This window comes from Microcaecilia unicolor, chromosome 4, assembly GCF_901765095.1.
Source record: "Microcaecilia unicolor chromosome 4, aMicUni1.1, whole genome shotgun sequence".
Taxonomy (NCBI): Eukaryota; Metazoa; Chordata; class Amphibia; order Gymnophiona; family Siphonopidae; genus Microcaecilia; species Microcaecilia unicolor.
The window spans coordinates 163,329,036-163,341,906 of NC_044034.1; the positions used below are offsets into that span (position 1 = coordinate 163,329,036).

Below are 12,871 nucleotides of genomic sequence, written 5' to 3' on the forward strand. Positions count from 1 at the left end.
AAACCCCCTAGTTCCAGTGGTCCCTGATATACGTTTTGTTTCTTAAGAAAGTACCAGGACTTAAAGGACCTCAGGCTTTCTTGGTGAGACATGCTATGTGTGCTGCTCATGGTACGTTAGTCACTCATTGGAAGCAGCAGACTGTTCCTTCCTTGATTAAATGTTTGAATAAGCTTGTGGTACATTTGTGATCTGGAACACCTTTTGGCAGTACATAGCTGCGCTTTGCATAACTGGGAAGCCATTTGGGATCCGTTCCTGCAACATTGTTCAGTGTAACTAGGGGTGAGGTTTCTGTTGGTATTTTTTTTGTAGTTAATTACTTGTTCTTACCATCGTGGACTTCAGATTGTTGGGTTAAAGGGGGAAATTTGCATAATATCTTTAAAACTAGAAAATCTATACAGGTTATATTTCTTCTTGTGTAGAATCTAGTGACTGCAATGGCACTTATTGTTTGTTGATACTCATTTTATTGTATACATGACTTAAGCTTGTTCGCTTATTTGTACTTATTTTGATCATTTGGTATCAATAAAGACCTCTTTTGAAATTAAAAAAAAGGAAAGTCCCCTAGTCTGAGCATAGGTAAAACTTCAAATTGTGCATGATGTGGAGCAAAAGTTCAGTGTTTTGTTCTCTAGTCAGTACTTTTGAAAATTCATTCAATATCTGGCCTACTGTTTATCTGTAACAGCCTTGATTCCCTTTGCAGTTGGATTATTCTGTATTGGCTGTGATATCATAAATGACATCACACACACTAATTGGAGTCCCCTTCTATAAGTGCTAATTCATTGCACAATTCAGGCATGGTTACTCTGAGCAACTGAAGTAGTTTACAGGGGAAGAACCTTAAAATGTTTCAAAAGAATTGGCAGTAAAAAAAAAATTTAATTAACACAAGGTGAGCATTACTTATGCTTTTCAGATGTGATACTACTTCCTTTTAGGCAATCACTTGGCAATAATAATTATAACTTTATCAATTTTAGATAATCATTGAAGGTAGAACAAGAAGGATAACTACTACAGTGGCTTATTGTTTATTGTAAAAATCTTATATTCCGCATTATCTCGATAATTCTAAGTGGATTATATAATAAACTTACATAACTGTAAAAAAATAAAAATAACAATATGTCATAATTGCATCTATAAATCCATAAAATAAAATAAAACACAAGATACAAAAGTTTGCAACACATCATACCATAAAGTTAAAAACTCATCAGATGCATGAGACACCAGAAATACATCAGTCTCGCAACCATCAGTGAAGCCTTCACCAAATGCTTGTTTGAAAATAATTGTTTTCAGCATCATTTTAAAGGCAGGCATTGATCTGGTTGCACGAATCTGAAATGGCAATTCATTCCACAACTTTGGTCCTGATACATAAAAAATCATTGACCTGCATTCCTGCAACCGAATCAATCGAAAGGATGGAACGTCTAGTAAACGAGCAGAAGAAGAATGTAACGCTCTTGAGGGCTGATGTATATGCAGGCTGGCAGAAATAATTGGTGAGATAGCATTTGTGAAGAAAATAGGAAAGAGGATTAACCCTGTTAAGTTAGGTGTAAAGCTTCAGTAGGATAGGCTAAAGCAGAATTTGAAAAGAAGCTTGCTGGAGCGGTAAAACACTCACTTTTTCAAGGGTATACAGAGTAAGAAGCCACTAGGTGACTGAGGAGTAGCATGAATGTTCATGAAAGACAAAGCCAAGATAGATTCCTACATCGAAACATTCTCTGAGGGGGATGATTGAGAGGAACAGGAGCAAATCAAGAGGAGCCAGTAGATATAATAGAACAAATTGACAAACTAAAGGGAATATATCACCAGGACAGGATGGCTGGCTTCCTGGAGTAACAACAGAACTTTAAAATGAAATTGTAGAATGATAGACTAGCGTACTTGTTCTTTAAAAGGGCTCCAGTGATGAACTGGGGAAATAACAGGACCAGTGGTCGTGATGATATTGTTGGGCAAAATGGTAGAAGCCGTTCAAAAGAGTAAAGTAACTGACCATCTGGACAGACACAGATTAATAGGGCCAGAATAAACAATAGAATATGCACAGGGCAAAAGTTTTCAGTTCATTTGCCCCCCCCCCCCCCCCCCCCCCCCCCAGAATTATGGACTTTTTTGGTTTGTTTCAAACATTCATTTTATTAAAACATTTTTAAAATGCATTACAGCTTTTTAACGTACACCAGGTTTACTTAATTCACATTAAGCCCTTGTTTAACTTGTGTTAAATCATTTGACATGCACAAAATGTTTTAAGGAACGTTACGACATGCACATTCCTACCCAGCAAAGGGAAGTTTTACCTTATTAATCTATTAAACTTTTTTGAGGGGGTTAAAAAACATGTAGATAATGGTAAGTCAAAGTCCATCATGAGAGACTTCTCAGAAAATTAAAAAGTCATTGGGTAGGAGACAATGTCCTATTGTGGATCCATAACTGGCTAAAAAGTAGGAATGATTTTTAATATATTTATAGATGATTTGGAAAAGGGAAATTTGCAGATGACACAAAGTAATTTGAAGTAGTTAAATCGAAAGCTGTAGCGGAGGACTTTGTGAGACTGAGTGACTAGGGGGTCTAAATAACAGATAAAGTTTAATCAGGTCAAGTGAAAATGAAAACAAAATCCAAACTATAGGTTCATCATGCTGAGTTTTATTAGCTATCAGCACCCAAGTAGAAGGTCTTGAGATTGTTGTGGACAATACATTGTGTGACGGCAATCAAAAAGGCAAACAGAATGTTAACAGTTATGTAGGGGGTCTTTACAAAGGCGCGCTAGCATTTTTAGCGTGCGCTAAATGCTAGAGATGCCCATGGGCATTTCTAACGTTTAGCGCACACTTATTTTTAGCACATGCTTAAAACACTAGCATGCCTTTGTAAAAGGAGCCCTTAAAAAGGGAGGAAGAATAATACAGAGGTTATATCATAATGCCTCTCTCTATATATGTCCATTGCACAATCAAATCTTAAATATTGGGTGTAGTTCTTCTTGCCCCATCTTAAAAGGGATATAGCAGAACTAGAAAAGGTTTCGAGAAGACTACCCAAAATGATTAAATAGGATGGAAAGACTCCGCTACAAGGGTAAACTAAACAGGTTAGGGCTCTTCAGCTTGGAGACGAGGTCATTGAGGGGTCTATAAAGTAATAATTTGGGTGTAATGGGTAAATAAGGAATGGTTTTTTACTCTAGATAGTGCTGGGGGCTAGAGGACACTTCTAGGTAGCACCTTTAAAACAAATCGGAAAAAAATATCTTTTTCACTGAGGACAGAGTTAGGCTGTGGAATTTGTGCCAGAGGATGTAGTGAAAGCTGTTCGCATAGCTTGGGCCTGAAAAAAGTTTAGATAAGTTCTTTGAGGAAAAGTCAATAAACCATTACTTGCATTGTGGATTTGGGAAAGCCACTGCTTATCCTTGGGTGTGAGGAATGAGGAAGGGATCTATTTGCTGGGATCCTGCCAGGTACTTTTGACCTGAATTAGCCACCAACAAAGAAAGAATGCTGGACTTAATGGATCTTTCGTCTGACCTAATGTGCCCTGTTGCTTCCTTCCCAGCTCTAGGATGGTCGATCACCAGTTCATGGAAATGGAACCCAAAAAACTGAAAGGGAAACGGGATTTGATCATGAGCAAGAGCTTCCAGCAGGTAGACTTCTGGTGTAAGTGCAGCATTTCTTAAAATTGGAAGACTATTTTGATTTTCTTGAATGTTGGAAGCAGTTATATTGTAGGCCCATTTCACTAGTGCATTATTGCTTTTATTATGTCTGTCTGCACATGGATAGGAGGCCCCCCTTGGCATAGATAATGCCTGAAACTTTGTTGGCAAGTGTGTGATAGGGGTTCTGTAACACGTAGAAAATCTGGACCAAATCTATACACTTGAGGAGATTCTGATTTGTGCTTCTTTTGGGTTACCCTACAGGGTTCACTTTCTTATTTGTTCTTTCTATCTGATTAGCAAATTGCTTATCATAGTTGCTTATGTGATGTTCTGTAGACCTGTGAAAAGTAAGTACAGTGTTCCTCTGTTGGGGTAACGTCTTCAAATGAGTTAGCTATGCATGTACCATGACAGTAATGAACCTCACTCCTAAGCCACAATATATTAATCCTGGGTTCGTTAAATGCTGAATAACTGTACTAAATATTACAACTATCAACAATTCCACAGTTATACTTCACCTTTTGTTCATTTAGTATGGTTTATATCACTATGTTTTTCAAAACAAACACATGCAACAGCCTACATTCATACCACTCATACCTTCACATACCATCTCCTACGCAGAGACTGCTAACTAATACAACTCATTAACTAACTACCCACCCCCCCCCCCCCACAAACAACATATTAATGGTGGTCCAAATACTTTTGCCTCCACAAAGGGCAGCTTTAAATTCGGTTGTGAATGGACTTTTAGTGTTACGCTGCTTAGCCACATGTTAACTATGTGGACATAATTGATTGGTAAAGCTGCCCTTTGTGGAGGCAAAAGTATTTGGACTCCTAAGCCATGAGATGTGGAACATGATGACAATTTCTCAGATTTACTTCTAATTCTTATCACAGTGTCATGTCAAAGAGAATTTCCTTCTGGAGTTCATAGGATGTAATATGTACAGGCAACCTATCAAGATGTGCTTGTACATTTCTTTTAATCCAGTCTGTGGCACCCAGTACAACGGGAAATAGTTCTATATCTTTCTTCCACATTTCTTGGTCTCCAACTGCATTTCTATCACTTGAGGATCTTCTCTCTCCCTCTCCACTCAACGCACAGAATATTTACTTGGTACTGGCACCTTTATTTTCAATGCCATTCTTCGTTACCATTATGTCCAGTGTCCTTGTTTCTCTTGAACTGGTGGAGACATGGAATACTGTACAGCACAGCTATGAAAAGACTGAGGCTACATAAATGCAAAACGTTGCAGAACACAGCAAAATATAAAGTTCATGATGCACAAACTAAGTATAAAAATATCTGATGTAAAAAGAAAGAAAAAAATGGTAAGTGCGTGGAAATGAATGGTGTGGTCACTCCCGTTACACTCAGGAAAGCAGCGAAGGTGAGTTAAAAATGAATAGACAATGCTTCAAAGGGTCTATGAGTTTATTGTAAAACAACCAAGACTCAACATAGCTGTGTTTCAGCCGGTAAGGCCTGCCTCAGTAGTCTCCTGGATTGTTGGCCGTAAAATTCTCAAAGAGGTTAGACTGTATCATCCACTTAAAGCAATGTCTGCCACCAATGGAAAAAACAAAGCGCGCTGTGCACCAAAACGATATCTTCCTCACAAACACTTCTCGACTCCGCACAGTAATGGTTCATAGTTTTTGTTTTGTTTTTCCCATTGGCAGCAGATATTACTTTAAGTGGATGATGCAGTCTAATCTCTTGGAAAATTTTACTGCCAACAATCCAGGAGACTTCTGAGGCAGGCCTTATTGACTGACTATGTCGAGTCTTGTTTGTTGTATAATAAACTCATAGACCCTTTGAAGCATCATCTATTCATTTTTGAGTCATCTTCGCTGTTTTCCTGAGTGTTATTTAGACTGAGAGGACTTGTTTCTTCTGTTTGTACATCGACACTCCTGTTACACACTACCCAGCATATTGCCTGGAAGGTGAAATGAAATGGCACACCAAAAACCCACTTAAACAAGTTAGGGCTCCTTTTACTAAGGTGCTAAATACCAAGACACCCATTTTAATCCTGCGGGCTTTTTTAGCATTTAGCGCGCAGTAATCGTTAGCACATCTTAGTAAAAGGAGCCCTTAGTCTCTCACCAACATTACTTTAAGAAAATTATGAAATATTTCAAAGATGACGTATATAAAGGAAAATATTATTAATTGATGAAACTCCTATAGGTTAAGAGGCAGTTTGATAAGGTGCTTAGATATATTTGTGCACGGAGCATTATCTTTAAATGGTGCTCCACGTTGCACGCTACTTATAGAATAGTGTTTAGAGCCGATTTTGGTGCCAAACTTTGGGCATGAGGATTTACACCAACTGAATCCTGGTGTAAATCCTGGCGTGTAAGTTAGGCGCGGATCCCCAGTACGTAGTAATGCTACACGCATCTTTATGAATTCCACACCCCCTTTTGAGTTCCACGCTATAAGATTAAAGATTTGTGCATGGATCTTTATAGAGTAGCACATAGCAAGATGCACACGCAAATCCAAAATGTTGTCAGTTAACACTAGTAATTGATTGTTAGCACCCAATTATTGGTGCGAATTGGCTCGTTAGCCAATTTAGCTGTGCATATGTCTTCAGCTCCAAGGTCTTCAGCTTGGAGAAAAAGACAGCTGAGGGGAGATATGATAGAGGTCTATGAAATAATGAGTGGAGTGGAATGGTAGGACTAGGGGGCATGCGACGAAGCTACAAAGTAGTAAATTTAAAACGAATCAGAGAAAAATTTTCTTCACTCAACGTGTAATTCAACTCTGGAATTCGTTGCCAGAAAATGTGGTAAAGGTTGTTAGCTTAGCAGAGTTTAAAAAAGGGTTGGACAGCTTCCTAAAGGAAAAGTCTATAGACCATTATTAAATTGGGGAAAACCCACTATTTCTGGGAAAAGCAGCATAAAATGTTTTGTACTTTTTGGGGGATCTTGCCAGGTATTTGTGGCCTGGATTGGCCACTGTTGGAAACAGGATGCTGGGCTTGATGGACCTTTGGTCTGTCCCAGTTTGGCAATACTTATGTACTTATGTCTCAGGATTATGCAGAATTTTTTGCGCCATTTATAGAATTCGGGGGAAACAGTCTAAATGCAAGAGGGACATATACAGGGATGCATCATGGATGGGGCTGCCACTTACGGAATACTGTGAGTTACACACACCCTTTCCACTTTTGGGTGCCCACAGTTACACCAGATCTATGGCTGGTGTAGCTGCTGGTCCCTAGATTTTACACCTCCCAATACCAGGTTACAGTTAGTATTCTGTAACAGTACCTGAGTGCCAGATGCCATGTTAGGCTCCCATTGGCATTCGTTAGCCTAAACGGAGGCGCCCACTTACAGAATTATCTCCTAAATAGTAATCTCCACAAAAGTCACATGGAGTGGTACAAACTCCAGAAATCTGAAAATAGATGCAGATGAAGTAGACTGTTGAAACTCCAGCATGATCTGTATTTCACCAAGAAGACATCATTAAGGAGACGACATCAGTCTTAATTGAGACACCGTCGATTTCAGACACAACTGTCTGGAAAAATAAAATCCTTTATTATCCTACTGTAAATGAAAAGAGTGCAAATTGCAGATTATTAATATGAACATAGGTGAATAAAATATTGAGGAACAAGAACATGGTGGGAGAGCTGCTTGGGTAAAATGCAGCTCAAAAATAATCACAGCCACAAGTTGAATGTGAACAACTCTGCTCCATTAACCGTCAGTATTTAGAAGTTTGATCCAGTCAAGTGCTTCTCTAATGGTTTACTTCCCGAATAATGCAGAGCTGAAACCTACCATGGGATGCTTAAACCAACCCTGTAACCTAAATTCAAATAGCTATTGTTATCTGCTTGAGAGGACTGAGGTTTTCCTTTCCTGCATTAATGTTGCTGTTTTAGTCATTTCTGTTCTAAATTAATGCCACATTCTCTCCTCCTCAACAGTCTGTGAAGCCTGTCAGGAGTATTTTGTAGATGAGTGCCCCAACCATGGTCCACCTGTCTTTGTTTCGGACACCCCAGTGCCAGTTGGGGTCCCGGAGCGTGCAGCGCTGACAGTACCAGCAGGGATTGAGGTGGTGAAAGAAGCCAGTGGGGAGAGTGATGTGCGGTGCATGGATGAAGTTATTCCTAAAGGACACATCTTTGGCCCCTATGAAGGACAGATCTCCAGTCAGGACAAGTCAGCTGGCTTCTTCTCATGGCTGGTGAGTGGGATTAATTTCCCACAGATGGGAATTTGCCTTTTTCCTGGTTCTTTGCTCATATGATCATATGCTTGGCATCTCCTCATTGGTGACTGGGCAGAAAATATATTGCCATGTTCTCAATGAGCAGATCTGTGTAACCAGTAACAGCCAGAATAATGTTGCTGTGTAAAAACAGTTGCTGTTTTCATTTTGTTAAATCTAATTGAAGGTAAGAATATCGCTCTGTGTTGTAATTGATAACTCTCCAGTTCCAAGGGATAAATGGGTCCTTAAATCTTAAAACACCAAGAGGAAACTATATAGTTGTCATAATCTTTCATCCTTCAAAAGGGCTATGGTTCTTGGGTGAGAAGAAAATGGATAACTTTTAAAGTGGAGGAGGTTACAACAATAACAGGCAGAGAAACAGTTGAGAAACATGTAGTTAATTCCGGCCCTGTGAATATGCAGATTAATGGGATTTCCCATATGATATCCTTGCTGTGCTTTGGTCTGTGTCTGCTACAGTAAATGAACTGGACAATTCAGGCTTTGCTTTTATGTTGATTTAAGAATTTGGTATATCATCTTTTCTAGCATTAGAACAGAAGAGTAGCCCTACTGGGTCAGACCAATGGTCCATCTAGTCCAGTATCCTGTCTCTAATACCTGGCAGAAACCCAAATAGTAGCAACATTCCATGTTACCAATCCTAGGGCAAGCAGTGGCTTCCCTATGTCTGTCTCAAAAGCAGACTATGGACTTTTCCTCCAGGAACTTGTCCAAAGCTTTTTTTAAACCCAGATACACTACCCACTGTTACCACATCCTCCGGCAAAGATTTCAAGAGCTTAACTGTTCGTTGAGTGAAAAATATTTCCTTCTATTTGTTTTACAGGTATTTCCATGTAACTTTCTTCAGTGCCCTCTAGTCTTTGCACTTTTGGAATGAGTAAAAAATCCGTTTACTTCTAGTCGTTCTACACTACTCAGGATTTTATAGACCTTAATCATATCTCCCCTCATCTATCTCTTTTCCAAGCTAAAGAGCCCTAACCTCTTTACCGTTTCCTCATATAAGAGGAGTTCCATCTCCTTTATCATTTTGGTCACTCTTCTTTGAACCTTTTCTAATTCTGCTATACCTTTTTTGAGATACAGTGACCAGAACTGAACACAATACTCGGTGCAGTCGCACCATGGAGCGATACAGAGGCATTATAACATTTTCGGTCTTATTCACCATCCCTTTCCTAATAATTCCTAGCATCCTGTTTGCTTTTTTTGGCCGCCACCACACATTGAGCAGAAGATTTCAGCGTATTATCTACAATGACACCTAGATCTTTTTCTTGACTGCGTGTATCACCTTGCATTTGTCCACATTAAATTTCATCTGCCATTTGGATGCCCAGCCTTCCAATTTCCTAAGGTCTTCCTGTAATATTTCACAGTCCGCACGTGTTTTAACAACCTTGAATAGTTTTGTGTCATCTGCAAATTTAATTGCCTCAATTATCGTTCCAATTTCTATATCTCTTTATATAATAATTTGTTCATCTGCGTCCCTGGCTGGCTGGCTGGGTTCGTAACCGTATGCAAATGAGCTTACATCAGTTCGCCTTCAGCATTCCCTTCTCTCTCAGTGTCCCGCCCTCGCGGAAAGACGAAATGATGTCAGAGGAGGGCGGGACACTGAGCGGGAAGGAAAGGGAAGGCTGGAGGCGACGCGAGCCAAGCCTGCCGCCGCTGCGACCTGAGGTAAAAGGAAAGTTTTAAAGGCAGGGCGGCAGGAAGGAAAAGATGGCTGTTGTGGGAGACAAGGGTGGGCAGGTGAGGGCTGGGGTTGAACTCGAACTTGGGTGCTTAAAAGGGGGACAAGGGGGGGCTGAGGCGATTCACTGGACATGGATGGGAGGGGAGGGGAGAATTGCTGGACATGGCTGGGATGGGAGGGGAGAGGAGAATCGCTGGACATGGAAGGAAGGGCAGGGGAGAGAGGATAAATCAAGGCAGGGCGGCAGGAAGGAAAAGAGAGCTGTTGTGGGAGATGAGGGCGGGCAGGTGAGGGCTGGGGTTGAACTCGACGTTAGGTGCTTAAAAGGGGGGCAGGTGGGGGCTGGGGCAAGTCACTGGACATGGATGGGAGGGGAGGAGAGAACTGCTGGACATGGATGGGAGGGGAGAGGAGAATCGCTGGACATGGAGGGGAGGGCAGGGGAGAGAGGAGAAATCGCTTAGACGATAGCCTTCCTAGGGCCCGTTTCATTTTTCACGAAACGGGCTTTTTTGCTTGTCATTTATAAATATGTTAAATAGCACCGGTCTCAGTATCGATCCCTGTGGGCACGCTGCTGTTCACCCTCCTCCATTAAGAGAATGACCACTTAACCCTGCCCTCTGTTTTCTGTCCAATAGCCAGTTCTTAATCCCACCATAACCTTGCTTCCTATCCCATGACTCTTTAATTTTCTCAGGAGTCTCTCATGAGGAACTTTATCAAAAGCTTTCTGAAGGGCGCGTCAAGATGGCGGATTGAGCGGTGCACAAGGATTTGGATTGGCATCTGCTGGAAATTGTTTGGTTTCCTACCTTGATACCTTTGAAATGATGCTGCATGCCAAAAAGAAAAGGGTGGTGAGGCTGCAACTGTCACCTGCCCGCACTTCTTCCCCAGCACAAGTGACGCTTGACCTGTTTGCCGTGCGCATTCCATCCAGAGCCAGAGTTGAGAACCCCGTGGTGAGTGCGGTCGGAGAAGCATCCACACTCTTGGGGGAAAACAACATCTCTTTCTCCTCAGCTGGTCATCTCTCCTCCATGCTCTGCTGGCTATCGGGCCCGATCTGAGCTCTCCCTTCCCCTGGAGTGAGGGGAGGGATCTCTGATGCTGGTGCTAGGCCAGATGAGGAGAATGCCGAGCTGCAGGAGCAAGGAGCTAACTTAGACTTGGCGCTGACCCTGGATAGCATCTGGAAATCTCTTCAAGCATTATCAGTAATGGTGGCGAAGTCTGCATAGGACACAGCATTGTTGGTGATCTTTCCACTTCTTTGGAATTAATTAAATAGGCAGGACTATATTAAATCAGCCCAGCAGACTGAAGGAGATATTAAAGAACTTAGAACTTCTGTTGCCTCTGTGATTAAAGATAATTTGTTTTTGTTTAAACATAGGAAACTGTAACAGGTTAAAAATTTTAATTGGAGGCTTAATCTCCTGGTTTTGAACTTTCCTAGATCTCCAGAACTATCTCCTGTAGAATTCTTTAAAAAATACTTATTGATATTTTTAAATGGGGGAAGTTCTTGGGATTCCTGTGGTTCCAGATCCACTTCAACAACAACGTGTAGATATAGATAATTTGTGTGCTATTTTAGAGTCTTCTCTGAGGTGTCTGATCGTGGGACATTGCTGACATCTTTTGTTTTCGAACAAGATTAAATGCTGTTCTGTATCTATATTTTCGAAACTCACAGGCTTTGTTTTGTGGACAGAAGATCTGGATTTACCTTGATGTAGCTAAATCTACTCAAGAGAGGAGGAAGTTATTTCTAGCAATGTGAACAGAGACTCGAGCATTAGGTGCCTGTATTCTATTGGCGTATCCCTGTAAATGTTTAATTCATTATTGAAGAGTTAAGTATGTTTTTTGGGAACCTCAACATTTAAGGGCATTTCTGGATGCTAAAAAGATCTCCAGTGGTAATGTATATCTTGATGGTATTTAGATAGAAGTGGATATGTAACTCGATCTAGGGTCTTGCTTTAGTAATGTTTTCTTATGTTTATCTCTTAATTGTTTACTGACACGACCCCTCCTAGTGGTCTAAGAAGGGGTTTAGTTTTTTCTGTATAACTGATTTTTCTTTATTGTTACATATGCTTCCGTGTTTCTTAAGCAAGTGTATACTTGTGAATTATATATTATAAATTTAATAAAATAAAATTGAAAAAATCTAGATACACTACATCAACCAGTTCACCTTTATCCACATGTTTGTTCACGTCTTCAAAAAAAATGAAGCAAACAGATCAAAGCACTGTGCAGTCTAAAATATTGCAAAGTTAGAAAGGAATTCCTTAAAACAGATAGCACTCAAGCAGAAGAAGCATATTTAAATATAAATCAGCAGGGCCGTGCCTAGGGTCTCTGGTGCCCCCCTGCAGACTATCAGTTGGCGCCCCCCCCCCCCCCCCCCATCTAGCAGAGCAGGAACAGAAGGGCGCAGGCAAGTAAACCGGACCTCAGGAAAAAATAGCACTGTATGTATCCCTCATTGATAAGTCTCTGACTCTAAAGTTTAGCAATTTCAAAAGCAAAATGTATTTTCATAACACTTCAAAGATTTCCAACTCAAAATAGGAATGCTAATTCAAAATGTGAGCAAAGTCCTCTTAGTTTCCAAAGATTCTTTTTCTAATCTCCTTTGCACCAAAGGATATAATTCAGATCAAACATTTATCTCTGATCAACTATCTCAGATCAAATATTTATTTCAGATCAAATATTAAGGTTTCCTTGCTTACAGTCACTTAAATCTACCTAGCCTTTATATAGCTTATAGGATTTAAACACTCTTAAACTGAAATTCACTCTTTTCTATTCTTCATAAACTTCAAGTAATCCTGAAATATTCAGATCCTTTTCTCACTAGAGAAACCTCAAACTTCAATCTCCACCAACCTCTTTTCATTCATATTTTCTCATTTACCACATAATCAGGCACTCTTTTATAATTTCAGTCAACACACGCAGGAACTCACAGCTGCATGTCTCTCTTGGCCAAACCGACAGTCAGTTGCTGTCTCACTCTGTTCCCTTCCCGGCAGATTGCTAACAGAAGCTGATCATCCAATCAGCGAGCTCTATTTGAATGCAGATTAACATACAGACACTGTAATGGGAAGTTTTAGTC

General features: G+C 40.4%; 1 protein-coding gene across 2 annotated transcripts in view; it reads left to right on the plus strand.

Moving 5' to 3' along the window:
- Nucleotides 1-12,871, plus strand: part of PRDM11 (PR/SET domain 11) — a 136,109-nt gene that overhangs the window by 56,471 nt on the left and 66,767 nt on the right. For both annotated transcript variants that reach the window (XM_030200823.1, XM_030200824.1), the window contains exons 4-5: nt 3,607-3,710; nt 7,708-7,970. In XM_030200823.1, the coding sequence (XP_030056683.1) occupies nt 3,607-3,710; nt 7,708-7,970 (367 nt within the window). The remainder of the gene's footprint in view (nt 1-3,606; nt 3,711-7,707; nt 7,971-12,871) is intronic.